This window comes from Poromitra crassiceps (genome assembly GCF_964638095.1).
Source record: "Poromitra crassiceps genome assembly, chromosome: 1".
Taxonomy (NCBI): domain Eukaryota; kingdom Metazoa; phylum Chordata; class Actinopteri; order Beryciformes; family Melamphaidae; genus Poromitra; species Poromitra crassiceps.
Genome location: NC_139623.1, coordinates 49,337,932 through 49,358,336, shown reverse-complemented (window position 1 = coordinate 49,358,336; position 20,405 = coordinate 49,337,932). Strand labels below are relative to the sequence as shown.

The following is a 20,405-nucleotide window of genomic DNA, read 5'->3' as shown; positions in this document are numbered from 1 at the left end:
CAAATCAAGTGACACTCACCACTACTGCGGAGTGTCCGGTGTCCGCGGTGTTCACGGCAAGACCGTTCTCTCCGCAGAGGCACATCCTTTTATGGTAAATACGGTAGGAGTGCAGTGTCTGCAGAGAGAGGAGAATCCCCCTCCAGGCTCCCGTTGTGTTTTTAGCAGGAATGCAAATGTCACATCAGTTCTTCCGTGTGTGATCCTGATTTATATCGGCGTATAATCAATCCTAGTGCAATTGTAGGCTATTTTCAGTTTGTTTTTAGCAAGTAAGTTTGTTGTCTTCTTGTTTTTGTACTTTGCATTTAATTTTTTCGATCTCAAATCAAGTTTTTATTGACGTAGTAAATTGTAGGCTATTCAGACTTTTTTCCCAAAAACACTGAGCCAAGGCAGCTTGTTTAAGATGGGAGGAGTTATTTTCCCACCGCCATCCCCACTCTTTCCTTTCACCTTCTTTTTTGGCTTTCACAAATTTGTCCCGACGTTTCTTCCACTTTTGTTTACAGATGTCAGGATCTGTTGACAAAACTCTACCAATTTCCCTCCACGAATTATTAGTAATCTGTAGGTCTTTGTAGTCTCGGGTGGATGAATCATACAAATTTCTGTATGTCTGTACTTCTTCTGCCAGGCGATGCTCAAACCCGTTCATTTTGCACTGATTTTGCCGGTCACTTGGTCAGTTTGTGGAGGCTTCTTCCCTATACAAACCATAGCAAACATTAGCCAATCATAGCCTCGGAATTGACTGCACGAGCTCGCGGCGGGCTCCGCGGAGTTACATTTTTTGAGAGGAGCGCGGAGCTCCGTGCAGTCCCTACGCAGAGCCTGTGCGGAGCGCCGCGCTCGCCGCACAGAGCCTCCTCTCCGCGACACTCCGCAGTTATTATAAATTAGCTTTAAGTGTCACACCAAATCAAGTTACACTCACCACTAAGTGTCACGCCAAATCAAGTGACACGCACAGCTATGCTAGAAATTAATTGACAAACTATGGGATGTGTGTGTATGTGTGAACAAATTTTGGTGAGCTATGCGCGCTCCCGCGATCCTCCTCCTAGCCGTAGGGAAGTGTACCCCCAGCCCTACTATCAGGGGCGGATTGTCCCCCCCCCCCCCCTCCAGAGCTCCGTGAAGTAGCCAGCTCAGTGAGTGCATGAGGACAGAGACAGAAAGCCAGCGTGACAGATTATTATTATATAAATAGTCGATGTGAATGAGCGAGCAAAAAAACATCATGCCGTCTCAGTTTTTCCAATGAAGCGCCTCAAACCTGCTCCGTGTGCGACTCTGCGACAGCCAACATGTTGCTGGATTGAAAGGCTCATGGCTCTGATCCGATTTCCTTTCTGCATAGCTTCGCACAGCACACACATTTAATGAGCATTTTTGGACGTGAGGGTCGTCCCGCTTCCCAGTATTGGACATCACTAGGTAGGGTATCTGGATCTGGTTGCGTTCATGGCTTTGATTTAACGTTTACACAGCGTTTGTGAAGATTCAAGGGCAGAACTGCAAATTCCAAGTAGCGTCAAGTCAGGCAGTATAAAACGAAAACTTCCGGGTATAACCTTCGCAATAATGGCAATTAAATAAAGTAAATGCACATGTAATGTTTTTTTGTGTGTGTTTCGAAAGATACAGAACAGAGATAAACTGGAAGAATATCTGCTCCCTTCGAAAAGTCAATTTTAACCCGTAGTGAGTCGACCATTCTGATTTTTTGTCACTAAGTAATACAACATTTATTTTATTTTGAAGGTAAAAACGTCTAGCTTCCTGTATTCTGTATAATTCTAGTAGGTTTGATGCATTTTAGGACTGAACATAGCAAAGACCTGTTTTCTTTGTAGTGCTTGCGACTCGAGGAAATCGATGCATCTGGGCGTGAGTTGTAGGGTTGTTGTTTTTTTGTTCAAAGTTTTTTTATTTGTTTTCTGTATATTATACAAAATACAAAATACAAATTCAAATACACTTGACACTTTTAAACAAAAACCCATCCCACAAGAACCCCTGGCCTATTACACCACATACATACATCACAGTATATCAATACACAAATACACACAAAAGAAAAAACATACAACAACAACAAAAACAGATTAATGAAAATAAATATGAGAAAGGGGGGGGGGGTAAATCTATATATTTGAAATGCTTTTAGCGTCCATTTTCTCTACCTGGTCCAGGACTGGCTGCCAGATGGTATAAAAGTCGAGGGCACAACCCCTTGTAGCGTATCTGATTTTTTCTAGGGTTAGATGATACATGAGATCTCTGACCCAGTGATTGAAAGTTGGAGGAAACTTGTCTTTCCATTTAAGGAGTACAAGTCTTCTGGCCAGAAGTGTACCAAACGCTATCATCTTTTTGCTGCATTTGTTGAGGGAGAGATCATGCGGTATCACACCAAAGATTGCAATTATGGCAAGAGGTTCAATGGATATTTCCAGTATATCAGAAAATAATTTAAATATGGACTGCCAAAAATCTACAAATTTTGGGCAAAGCCAAAACATATGTGATAAAGTGGCTGGGGTTGTTTGACAGCGATCACAATTGGGATCCATGTCTGGTGTAAATTTGGCCAATCTCGCCCTGGACCAATGCAGTCTATGTACAATCTTGAATTGTATGACTTTATGTTTTAAACAAATTGAAGAGGAGAATATCTTTTCTAATATGGACTCCCATACATCCTCAGAAAGATCTGTATCTAATTCTTCCTCCCATTGATTTTTTAAATGTGTCAAGGGTTCTAGATTGTGAGAGTTGAGTGAGGTATAGATCCTTCCAATACTCCCTTTGGGGTAAGAGCTAAGCTCCAAAACAGATTCAAGGAGAGAGCTGGGCGGTAATGATGGGTAATGAACCGAACATGAAGATACAAAACTACGAAGCTGTAAATATTTATAGAACTGAAAGTTGGGGATTTTGAATTTTAAACTCAACTGTTCGAATGATGCGAAATTATCATTAATATATAAATCTTTTAATTTGGCTAGTCCGTTCTTGGCCCAGGTATTGAAGGACCCATCTATAATAGATGGCTTAAACATATTATTTCTTGTTATAGGGGCATTTATTGACAAATTATTCAGTGAAAAAGCTCGTCTAAACTGTGAGTTGTAGGGTTGTTTAATTAATTACTAACGTTATGCGCAAACGATTATATGCCGTGCCCGTTAGGCAGTTATCGCCCATTATGTATTTTTAGTTTTCACAACTCCCCATTGTGTGGTCATGCCCAAATTAATAAACATTTTGGTCCAAGTGAAATGTTATGCGGTCTCTCCTGTTTCTAAATATATCTGAACCGTTTGGTTTGAACAAGTAAAACATATTTTTATAAGCATTTTAGGAAATGTCTATGGGAAAATAAATGGCGGATGAAAATCTCTGGTACATAGTCCAGGCAAAGTAACTCATTTTGGAACCAAAAAACAAACTAATTGTAAAAGAATTTTTTGCAGCTTAGATCATTTCTATGAGGTGTCCACTTCTATGAAGTGACCCAGGTAAGTGTGGCAAGTGACTTCAAATTTATCTTGTTTATGCATAGGTTAACTTACTGAATAGACATGAATGTGTTAGTTATTTGGCCCCTGTTTTACTTGTGACTTTATGGCTTATTGGACAAGTCAATTAGGCCTAGTGTTGAGCTCATTTGCATATTTAAAATAGATTTTTCCAAGAAACTTGTAAAAACAAAAAAAAAGTTCCTTTTCATGTATACTTTCACTGTGTGAGGTTTGATTGTCATAGGCTTCATTTTTTCCTTTACTCCTATGCGGGTATATTTTGGGTAGCCTATATTCGATTAGTGTATAGCTCATTTGCATATTCAAATTAATTTTCAAAGAAACTTGTAATACAAAAAATGTTACTTTTCATGGATACTTTCATTGTATAAAGTTTTATTTTGATAGGAGTAAAGGAAAAAAATAGCCCCATTGGGGTGTATTGTTGTCTGGCCTTACTGGCACACATCTTGGATTGATGAGAATTAAACATATTTCCTCAACTAGGATTTCTTAGGACTTTTAGTATGTTGTTCTGGACACCTCATAGAAATGATCTAAGCTGCAAAAAATTATTTTACAATTAGTTTGTCGTAAAACGCTACTTTGCCTGGACTAACAGTGCTGAAGCAGGAAGTGACGTTCCACTTCGGCTCTCTATTAGGAAAGCAGGGCCTGATACTAGCTAGCACACATTAGGACAGCATGACCTGATGCTAGCTAGCAGCACACATTGGCACACAAGACAATGACTGTGCAAGGCATGCTTCCACTCCACGTTGAAAATGTTGTATTTTGTTAGACTGTAATAACCTCTTCTTATTGCCTCCTTGAGGAGTGCTGTAACAGGAAAGTTGATTGAAAAGTGTGCGTGTGTCTGTGTGTGTGTGTGTGTGTGTGTGTGTGTGTGTGTGTGTGTGTGTGTGTGTGTGCGCGTGCATGTGTGTGCAGCGTGAGGAGGAGCTGCGTAAGGAGGTAGAGAAGCAGAAGCTGGCAGAGGAGCGGGCGAAGTTCGAGGAGGAGCGGATGGAGCTGGAGAGGAAGGAGCAGGAGGACCGCGAGAAGAGGTACCGCGAGAGGGAGCGCCAGATCGAGGAGCACAGGTACACACATGCGCGCACACACACACACACACATACACACACACACACACACACACACACACACACACACACACACACACACACACACGCTGTTTACATGTCAAGTCAAGTCAAGTCAAGTTTATTTATATACTGTAGCCCTAATTCACAAGCATGTCTCAGAGGGCTTCACAGAAAGTATGTCTAGCTAATTCTAGCTGACACAACAGTAGCAAGAATATACAGAATAAAGATAACATTTGAACAATTGATGGGGAAATATAGAAAATATAGAAATGAAGAGAGAGCAGAGGAGAGAGCAGGAGAAGGGAGAAGAGCAGGGGGAATGTGAGAGAGTGATGTGGTGGGGAGGGAATGGGAGATGTTGGGTGGTGTAGGAGGTGGGGAAGGAGCAAGAGGAGAGAGCAGGAGAGGGGTAAGGGGGGGGAGGGGGGGATGTGGGGGAGAAGAGAGCAGGGGGAGGGAGGAGGTGGGGAGAGAAAGGGAAATGTGGGGGAGGAGAGAGCGTAAGGAAGAGTATGGGAGTATAGAGGAGTGTGGGAGACTATACGGAGAGAACAGGGGAGGGAGGGCTAACTGACACAACATTAACAAAGTACAATAGTAATAATAACATATCGAGCAATTATATGATAAAGAAATATAGACACACATCTTGCAAACGGACATATGTCAATTTCTTAGCAACCAAGCTATGCCTAATTTAATTTGCTGCAAGCCTTTAGTAGTGAGTCCCCCCGCCAAACAAACACATGCTCATATACAGAGCTTGTGGGTGCCTTGCTTCAGGGAAGAATGGGTGCCATGCCCCAAACAGTGGCGAAATACTAAGAGCATGGGTGCCATGCTTTAAATAGTGGCGAAATATTGGAGGGGATAGAGTAGGTGCCATGCTTTGGAGTAGAATGTGTACTATGCTTTAGAGTAGTGGGGGAAGGGGGGAAGAGGAGAAAGCAGGAGAGTGGAGGAGGGAGAGCGGGGGGATGTGGGGGAGGAGAGGGAGGAGGTGGGGAGAAAATGGGAAATGTGGAGGAGGAGAGAACAGGGAAGGAGAGGTGGGAGGGTGCAGGGGAGGGAGAGCAGGGGGAATGTGAGAGAGGGGAGAGCAGGAAGTGGCAGGGATTCGGGAAAATAGGGGAGAAGAGGAGAAGGAGAAGGAGCAGAGGAGGGGAGAAGGAGGAGAGAGCAGGAGGAGGGAGGGGGGGGAGCGGTGGGATGTGGGGGAGGAAAGAGAGGAGGTGGGGGGGAATGGGAAATGTGGGAGAGGGGAAAACAGGAAAGGGGAAGAAGGGAAGGAGCGGGGGAAGGGGGAAAGAGAAAAAGAGGGGGGGGGAGAAGATCAGACAAACTGACTACTCTAAACATTAACCAGAGCTAACTGGGACATAGGGGATCTAGCTAATCTACAGCCTAATCTGGCCTATCCTACTCTGCTCTAGTCTAATCTTTGCCTGAACACTATAACAGGTCAGCCTTAGGCTGTAGCTAATCTATCGCCTACCTAAGCTATTCTAAACCAACCGGCAGCCCTCGACCAGTGATGAAGAGCACCGATGCCCCCCGCCCCGGCCCCCGCCCACATAAGGCGTGGGAGAGAAGGCCAGGCCGGGACACAGCGGCGCCCCCTCACCCCCAGTGAACGCAAGAAAACCTCTCCACCATAATATGGTGGAGAGGTGGTGGCAATCCACACATGGATCGCCACATGGATTGCCTCAGTGACTTGGCTGAGGAGGAACCTTGTGAGGTCGTTGTGCTGTAGGGGCCCAGCAGTGGACCCCATCCGGGGACTCCCCTCCGAGACAGGCCGAGAGATGCCGGGCTAAACCATGTACAGAGTTTTCCGATAATGAAACTCTGTAAATGGTTTATTATGGAAATAAAATTTACAAAAGAACAGAAAATTGAAAATGTAAAAAGGAGTCCAACAAAAGGGATACAAAAATGTAGTTTTTAAATGATCCTAAGATCAGGGAAGAGAGTTGAAAATGTAAAAAGTAGAGTCCAAAAGAAATAGGAAATGTAGTCTTTAAGTGTTCGTAGGTTTAGAGAATACTAGCTAATTAGCTAGGTGGAAAAAAAAAAGGGGTAACAAGTTTGAGAGTTCCATGAGGATGATCTGAGGAATCCATGAGTCCGCGTTGGTGACATTGATTAAGAGGAGGGGAGGGGAGGATAGGAGTCGGAGGTGATGATTAAGAGGAGGGGAGGGGAGGATAGGAGTTGGAGGTGGTGATGAGGCCGGGGGGGGGGGGGGGGGCATCCCCCCCCTTCCCTTAGGCAGGCAGCTGACCAGGATGATGAGGATAGGGGTCGGTGGTGATGATGAGCCCGGGGTGTCAGGGTGTCAGACAGGAGAAGGAGTAGTGGGTAGATGGCCTAGAGTGATGACAGGTGGCTAGGGCGATGGCGGCCGGACCTAGGGCTGCAGCGGGGGGGGGTGTACGTCAGGCCAATGAAGGACACCTGAGGGGGAGAGAGAGAAGAGAGCGGAGGAATCTGCGCAGAGGTGGAACTAACTCTATAGACAACAATAAAATTAGGTCAAATCAAAATGTATTAGGATTATTTAGGATGACTAATACTATACTGCTAATTCAGGTCTAAGTACCACCTAACACCACTGTCAATGATTCATGCACAGAGGATTGTCTCTTTAAAGTCATAGTGGAGCAGATAGAGTACCACATGGATGACATATTTTTGTAGGCGTAACCAGAAATCACTGCCAGGGGCACAAATTGGATTTTAGTATGGGGATTTTGGTTAAATGCATGAAATAAGGTCTGTGGTAAACACAAGCTTATGGGAGTGGAAATTTGTGTTCAGCAGGATGATCTTCACAAACGAGGACCACTTTTATGACTTTTTAAACATTTTTCTGAAAACCGCGTATAAAAAAAATTCATTTACGCTTCAAAGTCATAAAAGTGGTCCAGGGGGAGATCAGTATGCAAGATCTGACACATATCACCTTTCTTGATCATTATTATGGGTCCCACCCTCTCCTTCAAGTCACACATCAGCAACATCACCAAAACATCCTTTTTCCGTAACATTGCACAACTCCGCCCCCACCCTCTCCTCCTCAGCCGCAGAAACACTCATCCATGCCTTCATCACCTCCAGACTAGACTACTGCAACAGCATTATCTATGGCCTCCCTTCCACTGTCCTCCATAAACTGCAATACATTCAAAACAGCTGCCTGGTTGCTCACCCACTCCCGCTCCAGAGAACACATCACACCCATCCTCCAACACCTTCAGTGGCTTCCAATTCAGCACCGAATCCATTTCAAAATCCTCCTCATCACTTACAAAGCTCTCAATAATCTTGTGAGGATTTCATGAGGATTTCTGATGTAGAATTTTGAATCTTTCATAGCTAAAAACCTGTCATTTGACACCTGAATCATCAAAATCGCCCGTGACAGTGAAATGATGTGGTAAAAATTGCTGAAATGGCAGACATGTTTAAATTTAGGTGGAATAAATCTGGCTTCTCTATTGTTGTAAATGTATGTATAGAGTATGATCATTCCTATTGGACAATTCCACACAAAGCTGCCCCCAAAATAGTATTTTGGGGCTATAAATGGTGGCCATATTGGAAAAATCTTGGATTTTGTGTGGCTAATAGATTTTATCAAGACAATAATCAATCCCCAAGGGGAGGTACGGTGGTGCAGTGGTAAGCACTATCGCCTCACAGCTCGAAGGTCGTGGGTTCGATTCCCACCTGGGCCGATGTGAACACTGAAGGAATGCGTGCCCGTCCGCATGTCCTCGAGTGCCCACCACCCGGGTGGGGGTTGGCAAAATGGCCTTTCTGTGTGGAGTTTGCATGTTCTCCCCGTGCCTCCCGGGGGTCTCCTTCATATAGGAACCCCCTTCACAAAAACATGCAACATCCTGGTTGCTTATATGGTTCCTCCTCTGATCGTTAAGGGCGCCTGTTCAGAGGGAGGGGAACTGGTTGGAATAGCGTGAACCTCCCACGTGCTATGTCCTACCGGTGAAGCTTCCTCGGGCAGGTGAAAAGAAGCGGCTGACTTGACTGCCCATGTCTCGGAGGATGCATGGAATCTGTCTCGGCTCTCCCCAGATCGGCAGAGGATGGAGTAGCAACCAGGATTGAGTAATTCAAATGAGCACTAAACGGGGGATAAAAATGGGATAAAAAATCGGGAAAAAAACATTTAAAAAAATAATAATAATAATCAATCCCCAAGGAGTGTTTGTGCCAATGTTGGTGCTTCTTTCCAGATGTGAATTTTTTTTTCCAGAGTATGGACTCATTAGTAACATCTAACAGCAGCCAGAGGAACTACAGTACAACATCGGCAAAAGTTCTATCGCGCCGTGCTAAAAATACTTTCTAGTTATTTTTCTATAGTCTTCCTATAGCCCAGGGCTTCTCAAACTTCGGACCGAGGTCCAGATCGGACTGAACTATAAATCAATCAAAGTACATGTGAGTAAAGAAACTTTTTTTTCCTTTAGTAAATCAGGTGCAAGGAGCTATTTTATAATAATCAGAATAAATCCATCCTTCAATTTTGCGCTCTCTGGCTGCCACTCTCCTGTGTCTGTGGGGAGCGTGTGGAAGGTTTGCCCCCCGGAGGGGAGGGGGGCAGAGGGCTCATTGGTAGTTGCCTGTGGTGTCCGTCAGCCCAACCCTACAGACACACACGCTCCGTCCAGAAAACCATCTTTGATTTTGATTTTGTGTGTGAATAGGAAGAAGATGCAGGAGGAGGATGAAGCCAGAGAGAGGTTGCAGAACCAGCCTGCCATAGTAAGTGTGTATGTGCGTGTGTGTGTGTGTGTGTGTGTGTGTGTGTGTGTGTGTGTGTGTGTGTGTGTGTGTGTGTGTGTGTCGGCAGCCACTTCTTGTCACCTGACAGTGAGGATCAGGATCACGCTCTTCCCCCCAATCCCCCCCCCCCCGAACATGCGCCCTGACCGACCAGAGGACATTGGTGACACTTTTCGTATATATAGGCTACCTAACTTCTATTCTATTTTTATTGTTTGTTTTTTGTCTATTATATGCTTCCTATAATGTCTCGATGTTTATATTCTTCCCTATCTGAGTGTGAGCAACTGTAACATGACCCCCAGGGATCAATACATTTATTCTGATTCTGATTCTGAAAAACTTGTCTGGAGTCCGATGAAACGATTGTGCAGGTGCAGAAACAAGAAGAAACAAAAACAAGAGAGAGGAACAAACAAAAAATAAAAGCAAGCCTCACACATTGATTTCCTAAATCTAGTGTAGTTGGCTTTTGGGTGGCGTGTGGTGGAACACGCACCTCGGATCTGCTGCTTCTGCTCTCACTTCCTCCCTCTGCTCGCCAGCATGAGCATCACTTCCCTGTCCAGACCAGTGTGTTCAGATGGTGTCTGCAGCATCTGGCTTTGATAAGGAGTCACACTGAGAGAGAAACATCAACTCATTTTTGGTGACAGTGGGCTATGTTTTTGGAGAACAGTGATTTGCTGCCTGTGTAGTACGGAAAGTGTAATTTGCTGTGCTGCTGTGTGTGTGCGTGCATATGTGTGCGTGTCTGTGCGTGCGTGCGTGTGCTTGTACAGTACAGCTATCTCAGTGAGAACCAATGTGAGTTTTATACCTGGGAAATGAGGATATTTTAGGGAAGTGAGGACATTATTTTTGGCCATCCTCGCTTTGTCACACACCTTCAAATTGTTTGAAGGTTCAGACTTGGTTTTAAGGGTTAGGTTAGAATTGGGTTTACATTAGGGTTCCTACATGTATAATGTAATATTGTATAACAACTGTATAAACATAATTACTAAATTCACACATATTAAAACTGTGACAGTTGACAGAACTTGAACACTACATGAATAGTATACATCAGACCCTTTAGCTACTTCTGCTCTCACTCACGGTGACAAAATATAATCAATTAATTCAATACATTTTTATATTTATGTAGCACCAAATCATAACAAGAGTTCTCTCAAGGCGCTTTACAAATAGAGCAGGTATGAGACCAGGCTCTTTATTTTAGACCCAACAATTGAAACAATTCTCACACACATGCACTGGATTTTACTGCAAGGTCATGTGGCAATTGAAATTAATCGATGTGATTGATAGTTTTTGAGATATTAACGTTTGTTTGGCACAGCGTTTCGGCTTCATGTCATACTAGTTTCTGCTGCAGTGGAAGTACTTTTTTGTTGTTGTGATGTCACGCTGATTCGTCCTTATATCTCCCAATCTGCCTTCTTCCTCCTGCATTATTAGCATATTATGTATACTAAGGTCAAGCTTTGGCTTTGAACATAATGAATAGTTTGTTCCAATTACAATACTACTTTTGATTTATGATGATGATGACGACGATGACGATGATTATGATGATTATGATTATTATGATTATGATGATGATGATTATTATTATCTTACTAAATGTTAGTAAATAGGCTATGGATGAAGACCTAGCAGGTCGATACGCGTTGGTCTGTCTATTTGCCTATGCTCAATTAAAATATATATTTCTACTTGAAGACGGAGTGCCTTAGTTTTATTCCATGGTAGTCTGCATCAAAACCTGGGGACTGACATCAAGCAAGACCTCCTGGATTCTGTTTGTCTAATACTATTACCTGCCCCACTAATGAGCACCAGTCGGATGAGCCATCAGATCCATGCAGCGCTTCCCTCTTCTGCTGTATACTATAGTAAATAGGCTATGTTGTGCTGTCTGCATGTGTGTCTCCCGCCGCCTGTGCCTCCTTGTTTTACACACTGTTTCACTCAAACTCTTTTCATAGTTGTCTGTGAGCTTCGGTAATGCAGCGAGTTCTCATTAGAAACATTCTCAGTGTTCTAACAGTAATTGACCTTGGTCCGTGTCTCAACACTGTCCTTGAATTTGAGGGAATTGGGCCTGGAAAGTCCTTGAAAAGTCCTTGAATTGTGATGTTTAAGAAGGTGTGGGATCCCTGACAGATGCACTTTCAGCTTATTTTATTGCCCTTACTCTTTTCTCTTTTTTGGTGTGTGTACTGTAGCATTCTGCTCTGTTTGAATTTGAGTATTGTGGTTTCTAAAGTATCTTCTTCAGTGTAGAAACATGGGTTTCTAAAGTATCTTCTTCAGTGTAGAAACATGGGTTTCTAAAGTATCTTCTTCAGTGTAGAAACATGGGTTTCTAAAGTATCTTCTTCAGTGTAGAAACATGGGTTTTCTAAAGTCTCTTCTTCAGGTTTCTTTGCTGCGGTGTGCATGTCTTCTCTGCTTTCTCTTCCATTTGGTATCATTGGTATTTTGCACATGAACTAATCCTCAACCTAAAACAACAACCTCTGTCACAAAAATGTGAATCATGTGAAGAATTGTAGCCAACAGAGGGTGACTCTGGCTTCATTTCCCTCCTATCAGCTCATAGTTTCTCTCTGGTATTCATCACTGGTCCTGAATGAGACGGGTACAAACTCAGAGGCTCTGTCGCCCCCTGCTGGCAGGTTAATGCAATCATTCCCTTCTTTTTCTAATGAGGGATTTGTGTTGGATTCATGTGGGTTCAAGTCTCCCAGGGGTTTCCTATAGTGCGTTATTTAAATGAGGTCAGGTTTAATCCCTGAACTCTCATCTTGGTCTTTCCTCTCTGCAGGCAGCAGAGCCCAGCCTAGAGGATCCCAACCAGGACAAGAAGGAGACTGAGGTGGAGGTGAGACAGACAGACAGACAGACAGACAGACAGACAGACACAGACAGGCAGACACAGACAGACAAACATTCATAATAATAATATTGATGATAATCATCTTAATTCACATAGCACTTTTCAAAACACAAAGGATAAAAAAAACTAAATCAGCAGCATGAGCTACGCTACAGTATAAAAACAATAAGAAATATAAAAAATTTGGCAAGAATCGTAAATGTGAGGTCAGAGACAATAATGAAAGCATATTATATAAAAGTGAATAATACAAATGAGTTTTAAGAAGAAGTGATTTAAAGGATGATACAATCACCTCTAAAACTCGTCTTAACGCCTAGTTTCGGAGATCTTCATTGCCGTAACATTGACAATCATTAAGACCTTTGACGATGCTCAAACCATAGTAGTTAGTGTTGTGGGCATAGAGCCTATTGAACGTCTGAAAGCAGAGTGCCAGATAATGCGTTGGTGCTAAAAGCGGAGGGAACCAGGGCGATGTGGGCCAGACGCTGTGTCTCCTGTATGTGTGTCATGGTGGCAGCAGCACCTCTGGGCCTCGGTTCTGTGTTAGTGGGACAGATCGGGCTCTGCTTACGCCTCCACTTAGCTATTTATATACGGGGAAGGCTGAGAGAGAAGTGTGTGCCTCTTGGTCTACAGTATAGTTATTATAGTGTTGTATTTTTCATTATTATTTTTTTTATTTCATTTAAATTTTTTGTTTTCAATTCCAGTGTTTCCCCAAGAATTTTTTTCAGGCCTGGAGGGACTTCAAAACCTAAACGGACCGCAGGGGGGACCCTCGCTGGGGATTGACATTTTGGCCGTTTGAAGCCAGATTTGAATAATATTAACATTAGGATTAGACTGTGATGTATGATTATTCATTCATATTAGTCATTTATGTTATTAGTAAACAAAAACAAAAAAAAGTGGCTTGGCGGGGCCTCGTTTACAATTGTAGGGGAAACACTGAATTCAGTTTGGTTTCCAGAGTTGGTTTGCTCGTTTCAGTTTAGCTTTTAAAAATGTTGAGTTTAGTTGTTGTGTTTGTGTATTTGAGTTAGTTTCGTTATAATATGGGGGATATTTGTCTGGACAATATTTAAGAAGTTCAGAATTCACCTTTTTCACTTCCCACCCAATTCACCCATTTTGTGTCTAAAAGGCTGGAAGTAACACAAGGCCAAGCAAGACATTAATGAGGATTTCCATATAGCCTATATGTGACCACAAAATAGGCTATTTTGTATAAATGAAATCTATGCCCGCACGTACTGTGTCGATTCAGTTCAGCATCCTTTTTTCATTTTATTATCATTATTTTTTTATTGATAGCCTATTAGCCTATAGGAATTATTCCATCAGTGCGACCAAACACATCATGAGATCATTATTATTCATTGAGCCTAAATGGTCTAAAAACGCCTACGGATTTTGGAAATAGACATACAGGTTATATTGAGTTTATTGAGAGGGTGAATTGCGATGCTGTAGATAGCCTACGTGGAGGCAGAAACCGCTCTTCAAATAAATGACTGATGTGAATAAAATGGTAACTTTAGACAGTCATTCGGGAACAGAGTAATAATATCCAATGCGGATTTTGATTCTGACATACATAGTAAAGATTCACGATTTGCACTTTGAATGAATGAGGAAATAGGCGTGTCTGGCACTGTAGAAGCTGTAGCAGTCCATATTGCATTGTGATTTGCTAGTTGTTAAAAACCACGCCTCTTTTCGGGCACGAGCTCCTGTGCATGGGCATTTTCATGTGCACGCGCTCTCAGCTTGATTAGAAAAACCTGGATCCACTTAACGAGTTGATAACTACATTTGTGGTATGACTTAAGTAGAATCCAGCTAATTATCTGGTTTAGCCAAACCAGATCAAGGGACAGATCCTGGATCTTCTTATAAAACATTCGTGGTACAGCCCTCTGAGCCTCCTCATGCTTATTGTGTTGACAAATTGACAAACTAAAGAAATTTTCTGTATATTTTTATTTTATTTTAGTTAGTTTTGTAAGTACACTGTTTTAGTGATCCCCCCCCCCCCCCCTAAAGTCTAGTTTTAGCCTTTAGTTTAGTTTGAGTGAACTATAATAACCTTGGTGTACAGGAGGCGAAGGCCATCATCGCCCAGCGGTCGGGAAACCCTCGAGAGTTCTTCAAGCAGAAGGAGCGAGCCTTGACCATCAGCGTGGACACGTCCCCCGTCTCCCTCCACAGGACCGGTAAGACCCCTGTTCGCCTCGCCTGGCAGGTCCAGCTTTATCTGCCACATACTGTACAGCCGATGGAACACCGGATGAAAGATAGAATTAATAAACAATCTATTTAAACAATATAATTGATCTCATGCTGTAGATAAGATGGTGTTGTGAAGGGGTTTGATTTGTTGGGTGCAATCTCAATTTGCACGGCTCCTTCACCGACAAATAATAATATACATATTATAATAATAACATATTATCTTGACAAATTAAGGAGCATTACATGTCATTTGCATATGCACGACCATGTCAACGAGGCAATCTTGGTGAGTGAATGTCATTTCTGATGTGGTCACTTTGGTGAGACAGCTCGCAAGCCTGCAGTGAATCTGGGCCTCATACCCCGTTCAAGACAACTCGGAACATAGGAAAAAACTAGCTCTGACCTGTAAAAAAAACGGTTGCCGTGGTCGGAATTACAGGTGGGAAATTTGGGTATCATTTCAGACTTCCGGTTTGTCAGAGTTAACGTCATCAAAGTGTTTTTTTAGGTGCAATTATGCAATATGTGTTTATATTGACTTTGCTCTGATTATAGCAATATGTTGAATTCAACAGCTATTTTACCAATTAAATTAGCTACCTGTGTATGTTTTTGTATCTCCGAGTTAACAACAGCGTGAACGCACCTATGTTGGAGGTCGAACATTCTGAGCTGAAACTTCTGAGTTCTGAGTTGTCTTGAACGCGGTTTTAGTCTCCTGTCCGTGTCCAGCCTCTGAGGGAGAGATGGAGGGGGGTCTCATTGTTTTGGGCGAGAAGGGGGAGGAGGGATTGGTGGTGGGGCCATCAAAATCATCATCTGTCACATCCTACACACTATTCTCCTCAGCTCCTTCTGTCTCAGCAGCAGAGTAGTCCTACACACTGTTCTCCTCAGCTCCTTCTGTCTCAGAAGCAGAGTAGTCCTACACACTGTTCTCCTCAGCTCCTTCTGTCTCAGCAGCAGAGTAGTCCTACACACTGTTCTCCTCAGCTCCTTCTGTCTCAGCAGCAGAGTAGTCCTACACACTGTTCTCCTCAGCTCGTTCTGTCTCAGAAGCAGAGTAGTCCTTCACACTGTTCTCCTCAGCTCCTTCTGTCTCAGCAGCAGAGTAGTCCTACACACTGTTCTCCTCAGCTCCTTCTGTCTCAGCAGCAGAGTAGTCCTACACACTGTTCTCCTCAGCTCCTTCTGTCTCAGAAGCAGAGTAGTCCTTCACACTGTTCTCCTCAGCTCCTTCTGTCTCAGAAGCAGAGTAGTCCTTCACACTGTTCTCCTCAGCTCCTTCTGTCTCAGAAGCAGAGTAGTCCTACACTACACAGTTCTCCTCAGCTCCTTCTGTCTCAGCAGCGGAGTAGTCCTTCACACTGTTCTCCTCAGCTCCTTCTGTCTCAGAAGCAGAGTAGTCCTACACACTGTTCTCCTCAGCTCCTTCTGTCTCAGCAGCAGAGTAGTCCTACACACTGTTCTCCTCAGCTCCTTCTGTCTCAGCAGCGGAGTAGTCCTTCACACTGTTCTCCTCAGCTCCTTCTGTCTCAGAAGCAGAGTAGTCCTACACACTGTTCTCCTCAGCTCCTTCTGTCTCAGCAGCAGAGTAGTCCTACACACTGTTCTCCTCAGCTCCTTCTGTCTCAGCAGCAGAGTAGTCCTACACACTGTTCTCCTCAGCTCCTTCTGTCTCAGAAGCAGAGTAGTCCTACACACTGTTCTCCTCAGCTCCTTCTGTCTCAGCAGCAGAGTAGTCCTACACACTGTTCTCCTCAGCTCCTTCTGTCTCAGCAGCAGAGTAGTCCTACACACTGTTCTCCTCAGCTCGTTCTGTCTCAGAAGCAGAGTAGTCCTTCACACTGTTCTCCTCAGCTCCTTCTGTCTCAGCAGCAGAGTAGTCCTACACACTGTTCTCCTCAGCTCCTTCTGTCTCAGAAGCAGAGTAGTCCTACACTACACTGTTCTCCTCAGCTCGTTCTGTCTCAGCAGCAGAGTAGTCCTTCACACTGTTCTCCTCAGCTCCTTCTGTCTCAGAAGCAGAGTAGTCCTACACTACACTGTTCTCCTCAGCTCCTTCTGTCTCAGAAGCAGAGTAGTCCTACACACTGTTCTCCTCAGCTCCTTCTGTCTCAGAAGCAGAGTAGTCCTTCACACTGTTCTCCTCAGCTCCTTCTGTCTCAGAAGCAGAGTAGTCCTTCACACTGTTCTCCTCAGCTCCTTCTGTCTCAGAAGCAGAGTAGTCCTACACTACACTGTTCTCCTCAGCTCCTTCTGTCTCAGCAGCGGAGTAGTCCTTCACACTGTTCTCCTGAGCTCCTTCTGTCTCAGAAGCAGAGTAGTCCTACACACTGTTCTCCTCAGCTCGTTCTGTCTCAGAAGCAGAGTAGTCCTACACACTGTTCTCCTCAGCTCCTTCTGTCTCAGAAGCAGAGTAGTCCTTTACACTGTTCTCCTCAGCTCCTTCTGTCTCAGAAGCAGAGTAGTCCTACACACTGTTCTCCTCAGCTCCTTCTGTCTCAGAAGCAGAGTAGTCCTACACACTGTTCTCCTCAGCTCCTTCTGTCTCAGAAGCAGAGTAGTCCTACACACTGTTCTCCTGAGCTCCTTCTGTCTCAGAAGCAGAGTAGTGCTTCACACTGTTCTCCTCAGCTCCTTCTGTCTCAGAAGCAGAGTAGTTCTACACACTGTTCTCCTCAGCTCCTTCTGTCTCAGAAGCAGAGTAGTCCTACACACTGTTCTCCTCAGCTCCTTCTGTCTCAGAAGCAGAGTAGTCCTACACACTGTTCTCCTGAGCTCCTACTGTCTCAGAAGCAGAGTACCGTAAATTCCGGACTATAAGACGCACCGGTCTATAAGCCGCGGGACCAAAATTGACTATTTTTTTCTTCTATAAGCCGCACCGGTCTATAAGCCGCGGGTGTTTTGATGTTTAATTACCATATGAAAGGGTTCGTGCACAGAGAGGAATGTCGGGAAAGCGATGGCTGTTTGGGGAAGCTCCCATTTATTAACATTTCAACAAAACAAAACAAAAGTCAGGTCACTAATCCCCAGACAAAATCACACAACAATAGGCTATATGTGCAGCAAACCTGTAACCAGAGAAGTCAAGTCACTAATCCTCGTCTTCCTCTTCTTCCTGCGTACTGAAACCACCAAAGTCCTCATCTTCAGTGTCGGAAACGAACAGGTTCAGGGTGGCTTCGTCAACCACTCTCCTCTCTCCTTCATTGTCACTCAAAACCAACGAACTCCTCTTCATCACTGTCGGCATCGAACAGCCTCTGAAGCCTCTGACGGCCCTCAGCGCCAGCTGTGGCGGCGTCATCCTCTTCATCCCGCAGCAGTCCAGCGTTTTGGAACCCGTTGGTGATTGTGGATGTTTTCACACTCCTATAATATTCCGTGCTGAGACAGTTCCTCCTGCTGCACCGTCCAACGCCTCACCATTGACTCATCGATGCCCAGGTTACGCGCGGCTGCTCTGTTTCCCTCTTTTAATGCGAGATTGACTGCTTTCAACTTGAAAGCTGCGTCGTGTGAATTTCTGCGTACCTTCCCCATGGTAAGTGAGAGTGTTGCTTCTACTGCTCGTTCTCATGCTGTCGAGAACGAGCAAAGCTTTTTTTTGGTGAAAGAATCCTCCAGGGCGCTTCTTGTTAACAGTCCGAGTGAGTGGCAGGTCGAACGTCAAAGGCACTTCATCCATATTTATGATCTGCTCCGGTTCGATGGAATATTCCTTGATCTTCCTTTGTGTGAATTCGCCGAAGTTTGTGATTTTCTCCTGGTAGTCGGGAGAGGGAGTTGATGGCCGAGTGGCCGTTTGCTTACCGTAATTACCATATGTAAGTGGTCACGCACAGAGGGGATTGTCGGGAAAGAGATGGCTGTTTGAGGAAGCTCCCATTTACCGTATTACCGTAACATTTCAACAAAACAACATAACACAACACCACCGTTGTTTATTTTTACAGTGCACACAGTGTCCGCGGTGTGGTGAAAAGAGGGCAAGAGAGGAAATTAAAACAGAAGTGGATTTATAGTTAGAAAGAGTGCTAAAAAAGAGAGATTTTATTTGTATTTTTTTTTTTTTTCTGAAAAAATCCATAGATAAGACGCACCGTTATATAAGCCGCAGGGGCCAAAAAACGGGAAAAAAGCCGCGGCTTATAGTCCGGAATTTACGGTAGTCATTCACACTGTTCTCCTCAGCTCCTTCTGTCTCAGAAGCAGAGTAGTCCTTCACACTGTTCTCCTCAGCTCGTTCTGTCTCAGCAGCAGAGTAGTCCTTCACACTGTTCTCCTCAGCTCCTTCTGTCTCAGAAGCAGAGTAGTCCTACACTACACTGTTCTCCTCAGCTCCTTCTGTCTCAGAAGCAGAGTAGTCCTACACACTGTTCTCCTCAGCTCCTTCTGTCTCAGAAGCAGAGTAGTCCTTCACACTGTTCTCCTCAGCTCCTTCTATCTCAGCAGCAGAGTAGTCCTTCACACTGTTCTCCTCAGCTCCTTCTGTCTCAGAAGCAGAGTAGTCCTACACACTGTTCTCCTCAGCTCCTTCTGTCTCAGAAGCAGAGTAGTCCTACACACTGTTCTCCTCAGCTCCTTCTGTCTCAGAAGCAGAGTAGTCCTACACACTGTTCTCCTCAGCTCCTTCTGTCTCAGAAGCAGAGTAGACATGGATCCTTACTGTACATCTTGCTCATATGTTGCAAGTTGTGAAAGGTTTGTAGCTGCGGATAACTTTCCACTGAAAAAGGAGTCAGTACCATCAAACTTTTGAACTCCATGTGTACAGATTCTCAGTCAGTCAGTCAACAATCCTTGTTTGTGCTGCTGGACTTCTGCCTCTTGCAAATGTAGATGTTATTTTGACCTGGCTTTTGATTGTGCTTTGGTTCTTTGCATTGTTGCATGTTGCCATTTCAGTGGGCGGGACTTGCTTTGACAGACAACTCCTTCATTACCGCTCGTTGCTTTGGGAGACGCCATTAGTGTTTTGCCAGCGGCAGCCCTGATTGGCCGGTCACATTGTAATTTCAGGAAGTTGATGTGGATGGCTGCAAGTCCAGATTTATCCGTAGAGCCAAACAGAACATGAGGTCATGTGATCAGGATGGGTTTAACCAGGCTAATGCTACCTGGACTACTTAAGTGAATGAAGAAGCAAGGGGATTCTTACATTTTTAGTAGCACTGAAAGCGGATTTAGACAAAATAATGTTTTTTGTTCTTATGGTAGAGAAATGTGATGAATCTGCTGGTTCAGAAGGACATATGAAGAGATAAGTCATCAACATATTCCGCAATTCTTTTCTACTTACTCTGCATGCTGGGTGTAAAGAGTCGGTGTGTTAACACCACACTAACCACTCCTTTTCCTTTCTCTCTCTCTCTCTCTCTCTTTCCTTCTTCCTGTGCACTGACTTGACCCCACATATTTCCACTGTGTTTGTCTTTCTCCTCTTTTGTTTATTCCTTCATGTATTCATTTATTCATGTATTCATTCATTCGTTCACTCCTCCACTCATCCTCCATTTTTTTCTGTTTTGTTTTTCTTTTCCTCCTCCGGCACCTTCCCGCGAGTCTCTCTCTCTCTCTCTCCTCCTCACTAATGGCTTCCTATGGGACTTGTTTCCACCGTTTACTCCGTGGCTTCACTACCTTTGCCTTGACTCTGTCCTTTTCGGTCCTCTCTCTCTCTCTCTCTCTCTCTCTCTCTCTCGTGTCTCTGTCCTCGTCCGTCTCCCCCGCATCTCCCTGTATGGGTGCGTCGCTTCGTGTCCGTGTCCTGTGTGTATTTTCGTGTCT

At 44.1% G+C, this 20,405-nt stretch overlaps 1 protein-coding gene across 4 annotated transcripts in view; it reads left to right on the top strand.

The window, feature by feature from the left end:
* Positions 1-20,405, top strand: part of dbn1 (drebrin 1) — a 410,797-nt gene that overhangs the window by 331,438 nt on the left and 58,954 nt on the right. For 3 of the 4 annotated variants that reach the window (XM_083638791.1, XM_083638789.1, XM_083638792.1), the window contains exons 7-10: positions 4,482-4,633; positions 9,376-9,433; positions 12,291-12,347; positions 14,470-14,584. In XM_083638791.1, the coding sequence (XP_083494917.1) occupies positions 4,482-4,633; positions 9,376-9,433; positions 12,291-12,347; positions 14,470-14,584 (382 nt within the window). The remainder of the gene's footprint in view (positions 1-4,481; positions 4,634-9,375; positions 9,434-12,290; positions 12,348-14,469; positions 14,585-20,405) is intronic. The other variant, XM_083638790.1, reaches the window with a different exon arrangement.